The sequence below is a fragment of the Peromyscus leucopus genome, chromosome 9 (assembly GCF_004664715.2).
Source record: "Peromyscus leucopus breed LL Stock chromosome 9, UCI_PerLeu_2.1, whole genome shotgun sequence".
In the NCBI taxonomy this organism is placed as follows: domain Eukaryota; kingdom Metazoa; phylum Chordata; class Mammalia; order Rodentia; family Cricetidae; genus Peromyscus; species Peromyscus leucopus.
In genome coordinates, this window is record NC_051070.1 from 2,602,891 (window position 1) to 2,619,386 (window position 16,496).

A 16,496-nucleotide genomic window follows, 5' to 3' on the forward strand; every position below is an offset into this window, starting at 1 on the left:
TGGAGGGAGGAAAGGGGAGGACGAGAAGGAGAAAATGTTTACATGTACACACTCAATTATGTGAATGAAGGTCAAGTCTGTCAGCCTAATAGCTTGCTTTCCTTACATTGGGTTTTTCATTTCTAAGTAGTTTTAAAATGTCGATAAGTTAAAACAGTTTAATTAACTTTTCGTAAATACAAAATAATGGACTTCAGCCAGGCGGTGGTGGCGCGCGCCTTTAATCCCAGCACTTGGGAGGCAGAGCCAGGCAGATCTCTATGAGTTCGAGGCCAGTCTGGCCTACACAGCGAGATCCAGGACAGGCACCAAAACTACACAGAGAAACCCTGTCTTGAAAAAAAAAAAAGAAGAAGAAGAAGAAAAGAAAAGGACTCCACTCTATTTTCATGTCATTGTGCTTTGTTCACTGTTAACCAATACCCTCCCTCTGTCCCCACCTTCCTCCTCCTGTGGGCTCCTTTCTTGCCCCCCTAAGACACACACACACACACACACACACACACACACACACACACACACACACTCCATCTTCCAAGGCTGAAATTACAGGGGAGACGCTACAGTCGCCCACCATGCCCACCTGACATTTACATGGGTCCTCTTGATCAGAACTCCAGTCTTCTTGCTTGGACAGCAACCTCTTTGACTGGCCAGGTAAGTTTTATATGCTGGGCCATCTCCCCAGTGCAAAAACAACTTTTTCATTATGGAGTTGCTAAGGGCCTTGGAAGTCTTACTTTCCACTGCCAATCATTAAATAACAATGCAGACAAGTACAGTGTCTACTCTCTCCACTGTGTCAGGCTACATTAGAGAGACTGAGGTGTGGTCAAAATGGTAATATAACGCATTAGGCTGGGGACACAGCTCCATTGGTAAAGTGTTGGCTTTGTGCAAACCTGTGCTGAGTTCCGTCTCCAGTACTCATGTAAAATCTGTAACCTGGAGCTGGGGGTGGGGAGGTGAGAACAGAGGCAAGCAGATCCCTGAAGCTCATGGGCAGCCAGCCTAGCCAAATGTTTGAGCTCCAGGCTCAGTGAAAAGACTGCCTCAAAAAATACAGGCGACCAGCTGAGGAAGACACACAACAGGGAGCGACCTGTGGCTCCACATGCACACTCACACAGGCATGTACACACACGTGTGTGTATATAGGGAAACATCTGGAGACATGGTTATGATGCACTGTATACATCTATGGAATTTTCAATGAATTAAAATTAAATAAAATGAGGATTTAATTATAATTCTCATTTATTCTTATAAAACTTCAAGCCCTCTTGGTACCGTTATTTCCAAACATTTTCCCAAAATGCTGGGATAAATTACTTATCAAGTTCCCCATATCAAAATTATACACAAATGCATCTTAAAGCAGCTGAGGAAGGCGGGCTCCACTTTCAATACTGAACCTAAAACTGACCAAGGCTGAGTATGAAACGGATGGGAGATGGAAAATGTGAGTGGGTAAGGAAACACACGCGCAAGCATGGTGCAAGATCCAGCGGGGAAGGGGGTGGGGAGGAAACACACGCGCATGCGCGGTGCAAAGATCTAGTGGGGAAAAAGAAACACACGCGCATGCGTGGTACAAAGATCTAGTGGGGAAAGGAAACACACGCGCATGCGTGGTGCAAAGACCTAGTTAGGACAGGCGCGTCCTGCTGAAGCAGTCTGACCCTGGTCCTGCTGCAGGAAGAGGGAGAACAGGGTGGACAGGGTGTGATGGAGAAGACTCTCAGTCATATCTCAGCTCGCCCGCATACCAGCTACATGATCTTGAGATGATTCTCTGCGATAGCGCGCTGGCTTGCAGTGAGGAAAACAGCAGCTAGCTGGCTTCAGAACCTTCACAGGGCAGCTGGGAAGATTAAGTGTAGCAAGTACAGCAATCTTCTCTCTCAAACTGTTCAAGTTTTAATTTAGTACCACTCTTAAGGGCTGGAATTTGGCACTGCGTGCCAAAAGTATAATAATGCACTTTATTATGTTTTATCTACCCTCCCCCCTTTTTTTAAAGACAGATCCCAAGGGGGCCTCAAACTCCCCAGGTAACAGAGGATGACCTTGAACTTGTGATACTCGAGTCTCCACTTGCTGGTGCTGCAATTACAGCTGGCTCCACCACATCTGATTTTATGTGGTGATGGGATGGCCAGATCTTCACGCACATCAGGTAAGCGCTCTGTCAACTGGGCACATCCTCGGTTTATTTTACCTTCTTGTACTTCTAGGAAAATGTTTAAATCAAGATGCTCTCAGCAAAGGAGGGAGAGCCCTCATTATTCAAGAACAGTACACTAGAGGAATGCTTGTCATTAAAGAGAAAGGAGAAGAAGGGGAGGGGAGGGGTATGGAGGGGAGGAGAGGGAAGGAAGGACAGACAAAGGAAGGAAGGAAGGAAGGAAGGAAGGAAGGAAGGAAGGAAGGAAGGAAGGAAGGAAGGAAATGCCTCACAGACGTGCCTACAAGCCAATCGGACAGAGGCAGTTGCTCAACTGATGGTCCCTCTTCCCAGTACATCAAGTTAACAACTAACTATGGCACGAAGTGTCCACTAAGGCACCAAAATACAAGAGCAGCTGCCTATCGAAAGGGTAAGCAACACACCAAAATGCAGACTTAACCAACGTGCCAAGTCCAAACTGGGAAAGAAGGAAGGAAAACTCTCACCTTTGAATAATACTGAATTCAATATTTTTTTTAGCTGTTTAAAATGCACCTCTGTGCCATGGCATCTATTATCTAAGATTATGAGCACATGACTATATATTTGGTCTCTGACTACTATTAAACTAAACTCTGAGAACCCAGAAGAGTAACTGGCCCACATAGATGATCTTTAAGTATCAATCTGTTGAACAAACAGACAGAAAAATGAAGGGACAGTCGCAGTATGTCCCCAAATGGGTATATTTTAAAGAGCTGGTGAGTCCATAAAGAAGTTATTTTGGTCTTCCCCACAAAAAAAGTATTCATCATGCTGAATACATACTTAAGAAAGGATGCATTTGTAAGAACATGGCTTTATCCTGACAAAGAGCAGGGATCAATGGATGAATGATGGACAGGTCCATCATCATCTGGGGACAGATACTCAGGTTCCTGAAGCAGACGGGGGCTCCAGACCTGGAGACAGGACTGAGGAGTCCTATGACTTATCTACACCAAGGTTGATGCCAATGGACCTTGGCTCATCAAACCTAACTGCATTTCACTCGAGGCTCCCAAACAAATAATTTGAATCAGGGGATATTTTAACTCAGGGGTAATTCCAGTCCAGTTGAGCACTGCATTCCTCACTTTAAACTGACCCGTTTATGGTGGTGCCACCATGGTGATGTTACAATTTTGTCAGCAGGACACCTTGGTGCTTTGGATCTTCAAAGGTCTGAATCCAGCTCTGTTTCACTCAGACTCAAGCAGCAGTCTAACTACACAAAAATTCTTTCGTCTATTCCTATTACACTTCTTTTGCGGGACATTTGATCACACTGTGTGAAAGGCACCTTCTTATTGGTTTAATAAAGAGCTGAATGGCCAATAGCTAGGCAAGACTTTCAGGGAGAGAGAAAGAAAGAGAGAGGATGTGGGATGGGGGAAGGGGGATTGGCATGAGGGATTCACCAGCAAGACATAGAGAGAGTTGGACGTACAATATGAAGGAGAGGTAACGAACCACATGGCAGAATGTAAATTAATATAAACAGGCTAATTTAAGTTATAAGCTCTAGTTGGGAACAAGCCTAAGCTAAGACCAAGCTTTCATACTTAGTAAAAAGTCTCTGTGTCATTATTTGGGAGCTGGTGATCCAAAGAAAGGCTGACTACACACCTCTGATGCACTCATACCTTAGTGTGCTTCCTATTCTGTGACTTTAAAAAAAAAATGGCAATCTTACCAAAAGCAATCTACAGATTCAATGCAATCCCCATCAAAATCCCAACACAATTCTTCACAGATCTGGAAAGAACAATACTCAACTTCATATGGAAAAACAAAAAACCCAGGATAGCAAAAACAATGCTGTACAATAAAGCAACCTCTGGAGGTATCACCATCCCTGACTGCAAGCTCTACTATAGAGCTATAGTAATAAAACAGCTTGGTATTGGCATAAAAACCGACATGTAAACCAATGAAATCTAATTGAAGACACTGACATTAATCCCCATATCTTTGAACACTGATTTTTGATAAAGAAGTCAAACTGTACAATGGAAAAAAGAAAGCATCTTCAACAAATGGTGCTGGCATAACTGGAAGTCAACATGTAGAAGATTGCAAATAGATCCATATCTATTGCCATGCACAAAACTCAAGTCCAAGTGATCAAAGACCTCAACATAAATCTAGTTACAGTGAACCTGATAGAAGAGAAAGTAGGAAGTAGTCTTGAATGCATTGGCACAGGAGACTACTTCCTAAATATAACACCAGTAGCACAGACACTGAGAGCAACAATTAATAAATGGGACCTCCTGAAACTGAGAAGTTTTTGTGGGCAAAGCACACAGTCAATAAAACAAAACAACGGCCTACAGAATGGGAAAAGATCTTCACCAACCCCACATCTGAGAGAGGGCTGATCTCCAAAATATATAAAGAATTCAAGCCAGGCGGTGGTGGTGCACACCTTTAATTCCAGCAGCACTCAGGAGGCACAGCCAGGTGGATCTCTGTGAGTTTGAGGCCAGCCTGGTCTACAGGGTGAGATCCAGGAAAGGCGCAAAGCTACACAGAGAAACCCTGTCTTGAAAAAAAAAAAAAAAAAGAATTCAAGAAACTAGACATCAAAATACTGAACAATCCAATTAAATTAAAATGGGCTACAGAGCTAAACTGAGAATTCTCAACAGAAGAATCTCAAATGGTTGAAAGATATTTAAGGAATTGCTCAACATCCTTAGTCATCAGGGAAATGCAAATCAAAACGACTCAGATACCATCTTACACTTGTCAAAATGGCTATGATCAAAAACACTGATAACAGCTTATGTTGGAGAGGATGAAGAACAAGGGAACACTCCTCCACTGTTGGTGGGAATGCAAACTGGTACAGCCACTATGGAAATTAGTGTGGCAGTTTCTCAGAAAACTGGGAATCAATCTACCTCAACACCCAGCTATACCACTCTTGAGCATATACCCAAGGAATGCTCAATCATACCCTAAGGACACATGCTCAACTATGTTCATAGCAGCATTATTCATAATGGCCAGAACCTGGAAACAACCTAGATGCCCCTCAACTGAATAACAGATGAAGAAAATGTGGCACATATACACAATGGAGTATTACTCAGTGGTAAAAAAAAAAACAATGGCATCATGAAATCTGCAGGCAAATGGATGGAACTAGAAAATACCATCCCAAGTGTGGTAACTCCGACTCAGAAGGACAAACATGGTATGTACTCACTCATTAGTGGATACTAAATGTAAACCAAAGGATAACAAGACAACAACCCACAACTCCAGAGAAGCTAGCTAACAAGGAAGACCCAAAGAGGGACGCATAGATCACCCTGCAAAGAAGTAGATGTAGAATGGGGGCTAAGGGGGGCAATGGAGGGTAGATGATGGGGGATGAGAACATAAGGGAACGGGATGGTCGAGCTGGAACAGGGACAGAGTAGGAGAGCAAGGAAAGAGATACCATGATAGAGGGAGACATCATGGGAATTGGGAGAAACCGGGTGCTAGGGAAGTTCCCAGGAAGCCACAGGATGGCCCCACCTTAGACTATTAGCAGTAGTGGTGAGGGTGCCTGAATTGGCCTACTCTGGTAATTAGATTGGTGAATACACTAACTGTCATCACAGAGCCTTCATCCAGTAACTGATGGAAGCAGATGCAGAGATCCCCAGCCAAGTGCCAGGCCAAGCTCCAGGAGTCGAAGAGAGAGAAGAGGAGGGATTCTTTGAGCAAGGGGCATCCGATGATGATGGGGAAACGTAGAGACAACCAAACCAAACCGGTGGGAACTCATGAACTGTGGACCAATAGCTGTGGAGCCTCCATGGGACTGAACTAGGCACTCTGCATAGGCGAGACAGTTGCTTAGCTTGACCTGCTTAAGGCCCCCACCACCACACCACCCCCACCCCTCAACCCCGGCAGTAGGATCAGAATCCGTCCCTGGTGTATGAACTGGCTTTTTGGAACCCAGTGCTGTGGGGCATCCATGAGCTACAAAGATGGTGCCGAGAGGAAGTTAGCCCAAGATACAAAGATCAAGAGATGATGTCTATGGTGGTATTTTATTTGTACTGAAATGTGATTTTAATTGTATGTTAATAAATAAAGTTGCCCTGGGGTCAGAGCTATTAGAGCCATAGCAAGAGTGTGGCGGTGGTGGCACACGCCTTTAATCCCAGCACTTGGTAGAAGAGCTAGGTAGATCTCTGTGTGTTCAGCCAGCATTGGAGACATACACCTTTAAGACCTGGGGGGCGGTACTTACAGGTAGTGATGAGGCAGGCATGTGTTTGGGTTTACAACCAATGAGAAGGCAGAACAGAAAGACTATTTAAAGATAGACACACAGGAAGTAGGTCTCTTTTGGGGAAGCTAGGAGCACTGCAGGAGGTAAGATTTTAGCTCTGAGCTCTGACCTCTTGGCTTTCTCTTTTACATTGGTTCCGTGTTTCTTATTTTAATAAGACGGATGGTTACATCTACAGATGTCAGTGCATAAACAACTTGTAAACAAGGATATGAGTATAGGGTGACCTTTAAAATGATTGGTTGGTTCCTCCACCCCCTCCTAGGGTTCTGAGGATTTTGCTATAAAAGAGACTTACTGCCTATCAATAAACGAGTTCTGGCTTGACTTGATTCCCCACTGCGTCTGACTGTCTCTGGGTAAGAGGGAGGCTGGGGAACTTTCCTTGGTTCCAGGCTACTTCTTCAGAGGTGACCTAAATTCCCGGTGGGGCAAGACCCCACACAGTGCCTATCGTGCGACACCTTACACAAGCTTGGAGGTGGGGAGACTTGGACCTGCCTCTACTGAATGCACCAGGCTCTGCTGACTCCCATGGGAGGCCCTGCCTTGGAGGAGGTGGGAATGGGAGGTGGGTTAGGGGGGAAGGCTGGAGGGCGGGAGGAGAGGGAGATCTGTGGTTGGTGTGTAAAATGATTAGAACATTTCTTAATTAAAAAAAAATACAACTGAGCCGGGCAGTGGTGGCGCATGCCTTTAATCCCAGCACTTGGGAGGCAGAGCCAGGTGGATCTCTGTGAGTTCAAGGCCAACCTGGTCTACAAAGCGAGTTCCAGGAAAGGCACAAAACTACACAGAGAAACCCTGTCTCGAAAAAGAAAAAAAAAAAAAATACAACTGAAAAAAAAAAAGAAGAAGAAGAAAATGCCTCAAAGGCTGGCCTACAGGAAATCTGAGAGAGGCCTGTTCTCAATTGAGGTACCTCTTCTGGAATGACTCTAGGTTTGTATCAAATTGACAAAAAAATTAACCAGCACAGCTCATTACCTCAAGGAACACAGGTTCTGCCCTTAGTGACTCACAGGAACTGCTGTCCTAAAGGAGGGCCAAATCCAGCACTCTCTGTAGGCGTGAAAGACACTAAGGAGACGTGCTCAGGAGGGCTGAAGGGACGGGGCTGAGGGGGTAGAGGGGCCAGGACCCCGGCCAAAAGCCAGAGCACATTCCACTAAGACGAGGACTGCAGCTGGGTGCAGCAACTCACACCTGCAGTCAGTACCTGGGAAGCGGGGCCAGACGCTGTCAGTTTGAAGCCCGTCTGGGCGCAAGGAGACCCTGTCTAAAAACAGGAAAAAAAGGACAACAAAATCCTCAGGCGAGTCTTTGCCATGGAGGAGATGGGAATGGGGGGTGGGCTGGGGGGAAGGCGGGAGGGGGAATCGGCGACTGATATGTAAAATTAAATTATAAAAGAAAAGAAAAAAAAAAGGACAACAATCATGAGGAGCAAGAAGCACCATGTGAGGTGCTGGAGAGACGGTACAGCAGTTAGAGGTGCTTGCTTGTTTTACAGAGGAGCCGGCGCTTGGTTCCCAGCATCCCCACGATGGCTCACAACCATCCACAACTCCAGTTCTTGGGAATCCAACACCTCATCTCACCTCCCCTGGCACCAGGCACACACACACACACACACACACACACACACACACACACACACACACACGGGCCAATCATACACACGGGCCAATCATACACATAAAATAATATTTGAAAATCTTACAGGAGGAGGGGGACAGCACCAGTGATGTCACCTGCCACTGGTCACTTTGTCCGGAGCAGCTCTGGCAGTGTGCTGGGACAGCCTCATCACAACCGGTATCATCAAACAGAGGACAAACTGCAGAGAGCTGAGGATGCAGGGAGACTTAGAGGTGGACTTCCAGAAAGCGCCATTGGGAAGGGAGTGCTCGGCAGCTGGGCAGGGGCTCACAAGATCATTGGAGATGTATGTCTCTGTATTTGCTCAAGAAAAAGCTCAGAAAAGACCACTCCACACTTACTAACCAAACATTTACCAGGGCAAAGTTTACTTCGCCACGCCAAAGACGCACCAAGTCAAGGGAGAGGCTCCCAGCTCTGGGCGTCTCCAGAGTCTGAGGAATCCACAGAACAGAACATCAGCTCTGCTAGTGCCAGGCTTGTTCTCAGAAGAGGAGAGCTAAAAAAGTAACAATGACAGCTTTAGAAAGAGAAAACAACCAAGTATGAACAAGCAGGACAGTGGGGGGGTGGTGCCCAGGTGAGAGCCCTGGGCTTTTTCCCCCCCGCTGGGCTGATGTGAGATGTGGTGAGATGTGACACAATCTTGAAGCCAGAGAGCACACAGGGATGGCCAAATCCAACAACTTCACCAAGAAACTGTGCCCACAGCTCAGCTTGGATCAGACACCCAAATTAACACATGGTTGGAGTCTCAGTCGACATGCACAGCAAGCCAGGAATAGCAGTGGCTGAGTCTAGATGAGATGCAAATGAAATACTTAACTACATGGTCCAGACTGGCCATGTTACAGAGAAGTACTGGCCAAGGACGACAACCAGGACGATCCCAGGCTGGGTGGGCTGTCACTACTAAGGGAAGCTGAAGGATGTGCATTCACGCTGAAGACACACGATGCCCACCACTGCCCGCTCCGCTGGCTCCTCCTGCCCATCCTGCACATAACAGAATGGCCTTCTAATGCCACTGCTGCTTTGGCAGTCCTCACGACCACTGCGCCGTGTTCACTCCGAGTGTCCCTTGACAATCTCCAACTGGACTCTGAAGACTCTTCAACACTCATCTTCCAAACAAATGAGCTTTTCTTGCTCTGCATTCCCTACTTTCGTGAATGGTAACCCACGATCTAACCAGCTGCCTAAGCCATAAACCCGTCACCCTGGATCCCTTCTCCCCTCAATCTAAAATGCTTGACTCACAGCATACCCTGCCCACCTCAACACCTTTCAATTCCTCCTTATGCTGCTATACTGGTTAGTTTTTGTCAACTTGATATAAGCCTACACATATCTAGGAAGAGGGAGTGTTGTGGAACGTTATTTTAACGTGTGTTACATTTGTTTATGCTGTGGAACATTTGTTTAATGATGCAAAGATGTGTTGTGTTGCATTCTTTTATGTTTCATTTGTTTAACTCTCTGAAGCTGTGCTACTGAGCCTGTCTAGCACACCTTATTGGTCCAATAAAGAGCTGAACATTCCATAGCAAGGCAGGAGAAAAAATAGGCAGGGCTCCCAGGCAGAGAAGAAATAGAAGAAGAAATCTGGGAGAAAAAGAAGAGCAAGATAACAAGAAGAGGAGGACGCTAGGGGCCAGGCACCCAGCCACCCAGCCATCCATGGAGTAAGAGTGGAAGTAAGATTACAAAAGTAAGAAAAGGAAAAAGCCCAGAGGCAAAAGGTAGATGGAATAATTTAAAGTTAAGAAAAGCTGGCAAGAAGCAAGACCAGCTAAGGCTGGGCATTTATAAGTAAGAATAAACTTCCGAGGGGGATTTATTTGGGAGCTGGGTGACAGGCCCCCAGAAGAGCAAAGAGTTAAAGAGTTTAAAAAAAAAAAACCCAACAACACATCTCAACTGAGGACTTGCCTCCATCAAATTAGCTTGCAGGTGTGTCTGCAGGGCATCTTCCTGACTAACGAGTGGTGAGTGGCAGTCCTGAGTCCTGTAACAAAGCTAGCAGAGCAAGCCATGGGCAGCAGGTCAGTAAGCGGCATTTTTGCAGGGTCTCTGCTTCAGTTCCTATTACAGGTTCCAGACTGGAGCTCTTGTCCTGGCTTCCTCCATATGGACTGTGAGCTATACGGTGAAATAAACCCTTCCTTTAAGATGCTTTTAATCTTGTGTCTTTATCACAGAGAGAGAAACCAGGGCACTGTCAGTCCTCAGTGTTACCATCTTAATCAGGCCTTCGGCATCTCCCCCACAAGACTAACTGTTCTCTCTCCCTTCCTGTGGGCCAGTCTCTTGTCCTGATGTTTGTTCATCTATCTGACTCTCAATTTCAGAAAGCTGAGAAGGAGGTCCAGATTTCGGGTACCCAAATCAGCCCTTCTGAAGGTAACTCTGGAGTCAGGACCCCGAGGGCATATGAGTGTGCACTGGGTTGTCTGGCTGGTTGTTGTCTGCCAGGCAAGCAGCCCTTGGGAACTTCAGCTCCACTGCTGAAAACCAGCTCCCATTTTCTTCCCACAGAGAAGCAGACTGACGATGGTCCTAGACCCTGTTATTCCTCCTACACCTCAGGACTCTGTCCTTTCATTTATCCCTAAGCCTTCAGTCTCACAGCCCCCACTGGGTCCTTTCTAACAGTGTTAATGACACCTTGAAGTCTTTCTAGATCTGAGCAGCTCAAGCCTCCCTGTGTGAGCCAATCACGAAGTGCATCTCCAGCTCACTGTCACCTCTTTTCATCTACTCACTCCTCAGTCACCATAATCTCACTCATCTCCATAACAAACGGAGAAGCTGTTCTGGAAAGGTTCTGGATGTGCCTCTCCTTCCAAAAAGGTCACTTTCCAGACTTCATTTTGAATCTTGGCAGCATCTGTCTATTAACTGTTCCTTCCCGAACACACACACACACATACACACACACACACACACACACACCATCCTTGGCCTCTCCTCGGCCTGCTTCCTGAACTCTACTGCTTCTTCCTCTGTAGACATTAAAATGTCCACAGGTTCTGGCTCCAGTTCCTGCCCCACCTTCCACCGCCCCATGATGACCTCACCTCAGGACTGCTCACTCCAACCATCATCAACAAGCCCTTCATCTTTGCCTCTTGCCCTTGTCCCACCATGCTCGGCTCTCTCCACTGATGGGCCTAACAAACCCTCACCTCTCAAAAAAATCAGCTCAAATACTGCTTCCTGCAAGCAGATCATCTTAACACCCGAGTCTCTCCCCACCAGACTCCCTGCAACAAGCACACTGCACTAAGCACAGATGTCCTTTTTTTTTCTCCCCTCTAGACACTGAATTCCTTGGGAACTAGACCTGGAACATATTAAACATGTAATTAGTGTTTGTCAGATGCATTATACATAGCAAATATATACTGTAATGTGAATGAGTAATGAGAATACTTATTAATAAAATGATGACTACATGTATCATTCAGTGTAGACTGGAGTGAGGACTAATCTATTTAACCAAAATTATGTACACTATTTATGCTGTGGGATGGTCTGTATGTCAAATTGCTGTGATTGGTCAATAAATAAAACACTGATTGGCCAGTGGCCAGGCAGGAAGTAGGTAGGACAAGGAGAGAGGAGAATTCTGGGAAGCAGAAGGCTGAGGCAGAGAGACACTGCCAGCTGCCACCATGACCAGCAGCATGTGAAGACACCAGTAAGCTACTAGCCACGTGGCAAGGTATAGATTTATGGAAATGGATTAATTTAAGCTATAAGAACAGTTAGCAAGAAGCCTGCCACAGCCATATAGTTTGTATGCAATATAAGTCTCTGTGTTTACTTGGTTAGGGCTGAGCGGCTGTGGGACTGGCGGGTGACAAAGATTTGTCCTGACTGTGGGCAGGGCAGGAAAACTCTAGCTACACTATTTACAAGCACTTTTACCCAATCCTAACTGACATAGAGCAAGGCAGTTTCAAAGAAATGGTCACAAGTGCTCTTCCCCGGGTTACAGCCCTGGCAGCACATGCCTCCCTCAGAACTTTGTACGCACCCTGCTGCATTTGCTTTAGACTTTGTACATGCCACCTCCTTTCTTCAAAATGGTTTTCTGTTGCAGAATATTTGTTTAGACTGTAAAGATGTGTCTCTACCTAGAGTACCTTTTGATTGGTTTAATAAAGAGCTAAATGGCCAATAACTAAGCAGGAGAGACAGGTGGGACATCTGGGCAGAGAGAGGAAACTCACGCTTGAGAGATGCCAGCCGGATGCAGAATGATTCGGACACACAGAATGGGATAGAGGTAAAATGGTAGAACGAAGGTCAATAAAAATACGGGTTAATTTAAGTTATAAGAGCTAGTTAAAAACAAGCCTAAGCTGAAGGCCAAGCTTTCATAATTAATAAAAGTCTACGTGTGATTATTTGGGAGCTGACTGGAGGCAGAAAAGAAAGTCCAACTACAATTTTCTGAATGAACTGTAGCATGCCTGGCTCCTCTACACTCCCAAGGCTTCTTCCCAAACACAGAGCAGCACTGCACCGTAACTTCAACCTGTGCCATGATTCACTGCACCTGACACTATTGGAAGGCACTTTAATTACTTATTAACCTATTTGATGTTGGACTCCTTTATTCTGTTCACCACTTTATTGCCTATATAAACCACTCAAGGTTTCAGGAGGCACTCTGTTGAATGAATGGAGGAGGTACTCAACAGACACCTGTTGAATGAATGGGGGGGGGTAACTTAACAGACACCTGTTGAATGAATAGGGGAGGTACTCAACAGACACCTGTTGAATGAATGGGGGGGGTAACTTAACAGACACCTGTTGAATGAATAGGGGAGGTACTCAACAGACACCTGTTGAATGAATGGGGGGGGGTAACTTAACAGACACCTGTTGAATGAATAGGGGAGGTACTCAACAGACACCTGTTGAATGAATGGGGGAGGTACTCAACAGACACCTGTTGAATGAATGGGGGAGGTACTCAACAGACACCTGTTGAATGAATGGGCAAGGGGGGGTTCTCAACAGACACCTGTTGAATGAATGTGGGGTAACTTAACAGATACCTGTTGAATGAATGGGGGGTGGTAAATGTTAACACTAAAGTGCCCTTATCGCCTAATTACAATGTGAGAAAAGTGCTGGTGCAGGAAAAGGCAGGGATTTCTCTCAGGAGAGATAGTTACTCCCCATCTTTAGGGATAGGCAGAGAGATGCATCACCTTTCCTGAGGATACTCACTCAGGAGCAGACCTCTGACTTCACCACAGAGCCATTCAGCTGCCTGTCCAAAGGACATCATCACTCAGCGTGGTGGCTACACAGGAAAAATCACTGAGTCAGACAAAGCCACTAACATTCAGGAGCTGAACTGATTCTACAGTGTTGGTCTATGGAAATGACTGGTCTAGGGAACCACCACTAACATTCAGGAGCTGAACTGATTCTACAGTGTTGGTCTATGGAAATGACTGGTCTAGGGAACCACCACTAAGTTCTACTGTCAGCATAAGCCTGAACCCAAGACTTGCCAGCACCGTGTTCCCAAAACCAAACACAGTTCACAGGTCCTGAATACTTGTTAAATGTGCACATCCAGCAAGTCCTAAGAGGAAGAGCCATCCCATTAAATCCCACACTCTGAACATACTTATTTTAGACAGGTCAAGAGAGCTAAACTACCTGTTCATTGGTTTTACCTTTCCTAGAGTTGTGCTGATTCAACTTTGACTATATTTTGCCCACACAACCTAACCCATAACATGGTACTGCTATTAATCAGAATTCTCCTACGTGTGCGTGCTTGCGTGTGTGTGTGTGTGTGTGTGTGTGTGTGTGTGTGTGTGTGTGTGTGTGAAGGTTGATGTTGGATGTCTACCTCAATCATTCCTCCACTTTTTTGTTTGTTTATTTTGACACACATCTCTCACTGAACCTGGAGCTCACCAGCTTAGCCACACTGGCTGGCCAGCAAGCCGGAGGATGCTCCTGCCTCCTGTCTCCCTGGCAGGGTTACAGACACACACTGCCATGCCTGGCTTTCACCTGGGTACTGGAAACTAGAACTCAGGTCTGCGTGCTTGCAGTCCAAGCATCCTACCTGCTGAACCATCTCCCCAGCCACTCTCGCACTTTTTAACTTTTGTGTGTGTTCTTGGTGCAAAAGGATGCCTCAATGTGCTGAGAACAACTAAATCAGAGAAGTTTACTGTTCGTGTCACATCCACCCACAAACGGCAGCCCTAGGAAAGCCACCTTATTCATCCAAAGAGTAGTCTGAACTCATGAGTAGCTCTGATAGATTCTGGGGCCAATATGTGAAAGATTCCGTAAGGTAAATTAGCTATGAAATATGGGGGATCATAATCAAACATTAAACCTACTTCCAAGCCTCAGAAGGTGAGCTGTGAGGATGATGTAAGATGATGCCGTTGGCTCTGAGAGTTATTCACTCTCAGCTCTCTGAAAGACTCATGACATTCACAACAGAACGCACTTTCTGGAGATGCCAGGCACTTCTGTGCTCTGGCAACAGTAACTTCACATGTGGAGATGGGAAGTGCCAACAGTGGTAAGTAAATGCGAATTGGAGCTTGTTCAAACAGTTTGCTATTGGTGTATCGGTGCCTAATCTCAACACTGTTTAATTGAGAGTTCACTCTCTCTAAAGTCAACACAATACTGTGGGGGTAAGGTGCTTCGGAGACTGAATAAACTTCTCCGCCCTCCACCTGCAGACCACTGCTACCACGGCTGACACTCCAGGCGAGTGCAGCCGCATCCAGAAGCAACGCGTGCGCTCTCTTGCCAAATAAATGACTTCCTAACTTCACTTTAAAGCGCTTTAGTCGGTTTCCCGGCTCCCCAAAACTCTTCAGGGACAACGGGGAAGAAGTAGATGGAAGTTAAAACTGAGGGGGCAGATCCTGGGGCAGAGGGTGAAATTCACCCGATCCCGGAATCAGATGGGTCCCAAAGCAGCCTATATGAATGAAAGGGGAGAGGGAACCGAGCAGGATTCCAGCGTCGCCCCCACGGGGACGTCTTCCAGCCCCGCACTCGAGCCATCAAGGGCGTGCGTGGGCCCGGGCCACGAGATCCGCGGGGCACCCGGCCGGACCCCAACTGCCCAGCCCACCTGCAGCAGGGCAGGAGCTGCTGCGCCCCGTGCCTCGGGAGGTGCCGGGGGCGGGCAGGACGTGCGCCCCTCGGCCCTCGGGGCTGCGGTGGGGGCGGCGCCCGCGGCCCCCCAAGAACTGCCAAGGTTCCGACGCGGGAGGCAAGGGGCCCCCTCGTCTTTTGCAGAGCCGAGTGTCTGGGGCCCCCAAGCCGGGTCCGGGAAGTGCCCAGGATGGAGCGAAGAGCGCCCCAAGGATGGAGGAGCCGGTACTCACAGAGCCCACTGGAGCCGGTGCTGGTGAACATGGTCCCGCCGGGCCGGGAGCCCCCGCGGGGCGTCAGGGGGAGGGGAGGCGGAGGTGGCGAGCCCCCAGCGACGGCGCAGGCGCACTCCTAACCAGGGAGCCCCGTCGGCCCGGCGCGGCGCTCCCGAGCCGCCGGAAGGAAGGCGCATGCGCGGCCTGTGGGGCCAGCACGCTCGGCCGGAGTCCGCCCCTTCCTGTGAGGAAGGGAAGTGCGTCTGTGCCGGCGGGCCGGGTACGCCCGTCATTCCGGTGTTCCCGCATGACTTGGGAAATTGATCTGCAAACGTCGGAGCGCCCGGGGCAGAGGCTGCTCTGCTCGCACAGCGGCGGTGGCAGCCGGTTCTTCCGCAGTAGGATACCGGGTCTTTCGCGAGACCTCGAGCCTGGGCCGCGGTTTCCACGCATGCTCAGTAGTTCCGAGCAGACCACGGAGCTCAGCGAACCCAAGCCTCAGAACACAAGTCTGAGCTTCCGGTGACCCACTGTAGAAAATTCTTTTTAATTTTTTTTTTTTTAAGAATACGTACTATAGGGAAGTTGAAGGGACATGCCAAGGAGTATGGACAGAATGCTTCCAAGAAATCTTGAGAATTTTTAGGGTTTAGCCAACATGCAAAATCTGGGTTTAGATTAGTAAAATACAACATCTTTAGTTCAGTAGGTCGGAGTATTCACATTATTCCAAACCACAGAGGCGTGCGTGATTTTTATGCCATCCAGCCGTTATTTCCAGTTGGTTCATAAGCATGAAGTACATTTAACGTCGTGTTCTTCCAGTTGGGGTTGGAAAATGATTGACGGATTGTGATGTTTACAGAAGCTGATACCTACAGAATCTGTAGCCCACATAAAAGTGATTCTCAAACTATGCGAGGGTTCCTGGGCGGCC

At 47.2% G+C, this 16,496-nt stretch overlaps 1 protein-coding gene across 3 annotated transcripts in view; it reads right to left on the minus strand.

The window, feature by feature from the left end:
• The window catches only part of Ubac2 (UBA domain containing 2), a 186,194-nt gene extending 170,433 nt beyond the window's left edge, over nt 1-15,761 (minus strand). For 2 of the 3 annotated variants that reach the window (XM_037208300.1, XM_037208299.1), the window contains exon 1: nt 13,425-13,497. In XM_037208300.1, coding sequence (XP_037064195.1) covers nt 13,425-13,485 — 61 coding nt within the window. In that variant the 5' untranslated portion in view covers nt 13,486-13,497. Of the gene's footprint in view, nt 1-13,424; nt 13,498-15,577 lie in introns of those variants that run through there. The other variant, XM_028868265.2, reaches the window with a different exon arrangement.
• Nucleotides 15,762-16,496: the final 735 nt, after the last annotated feature.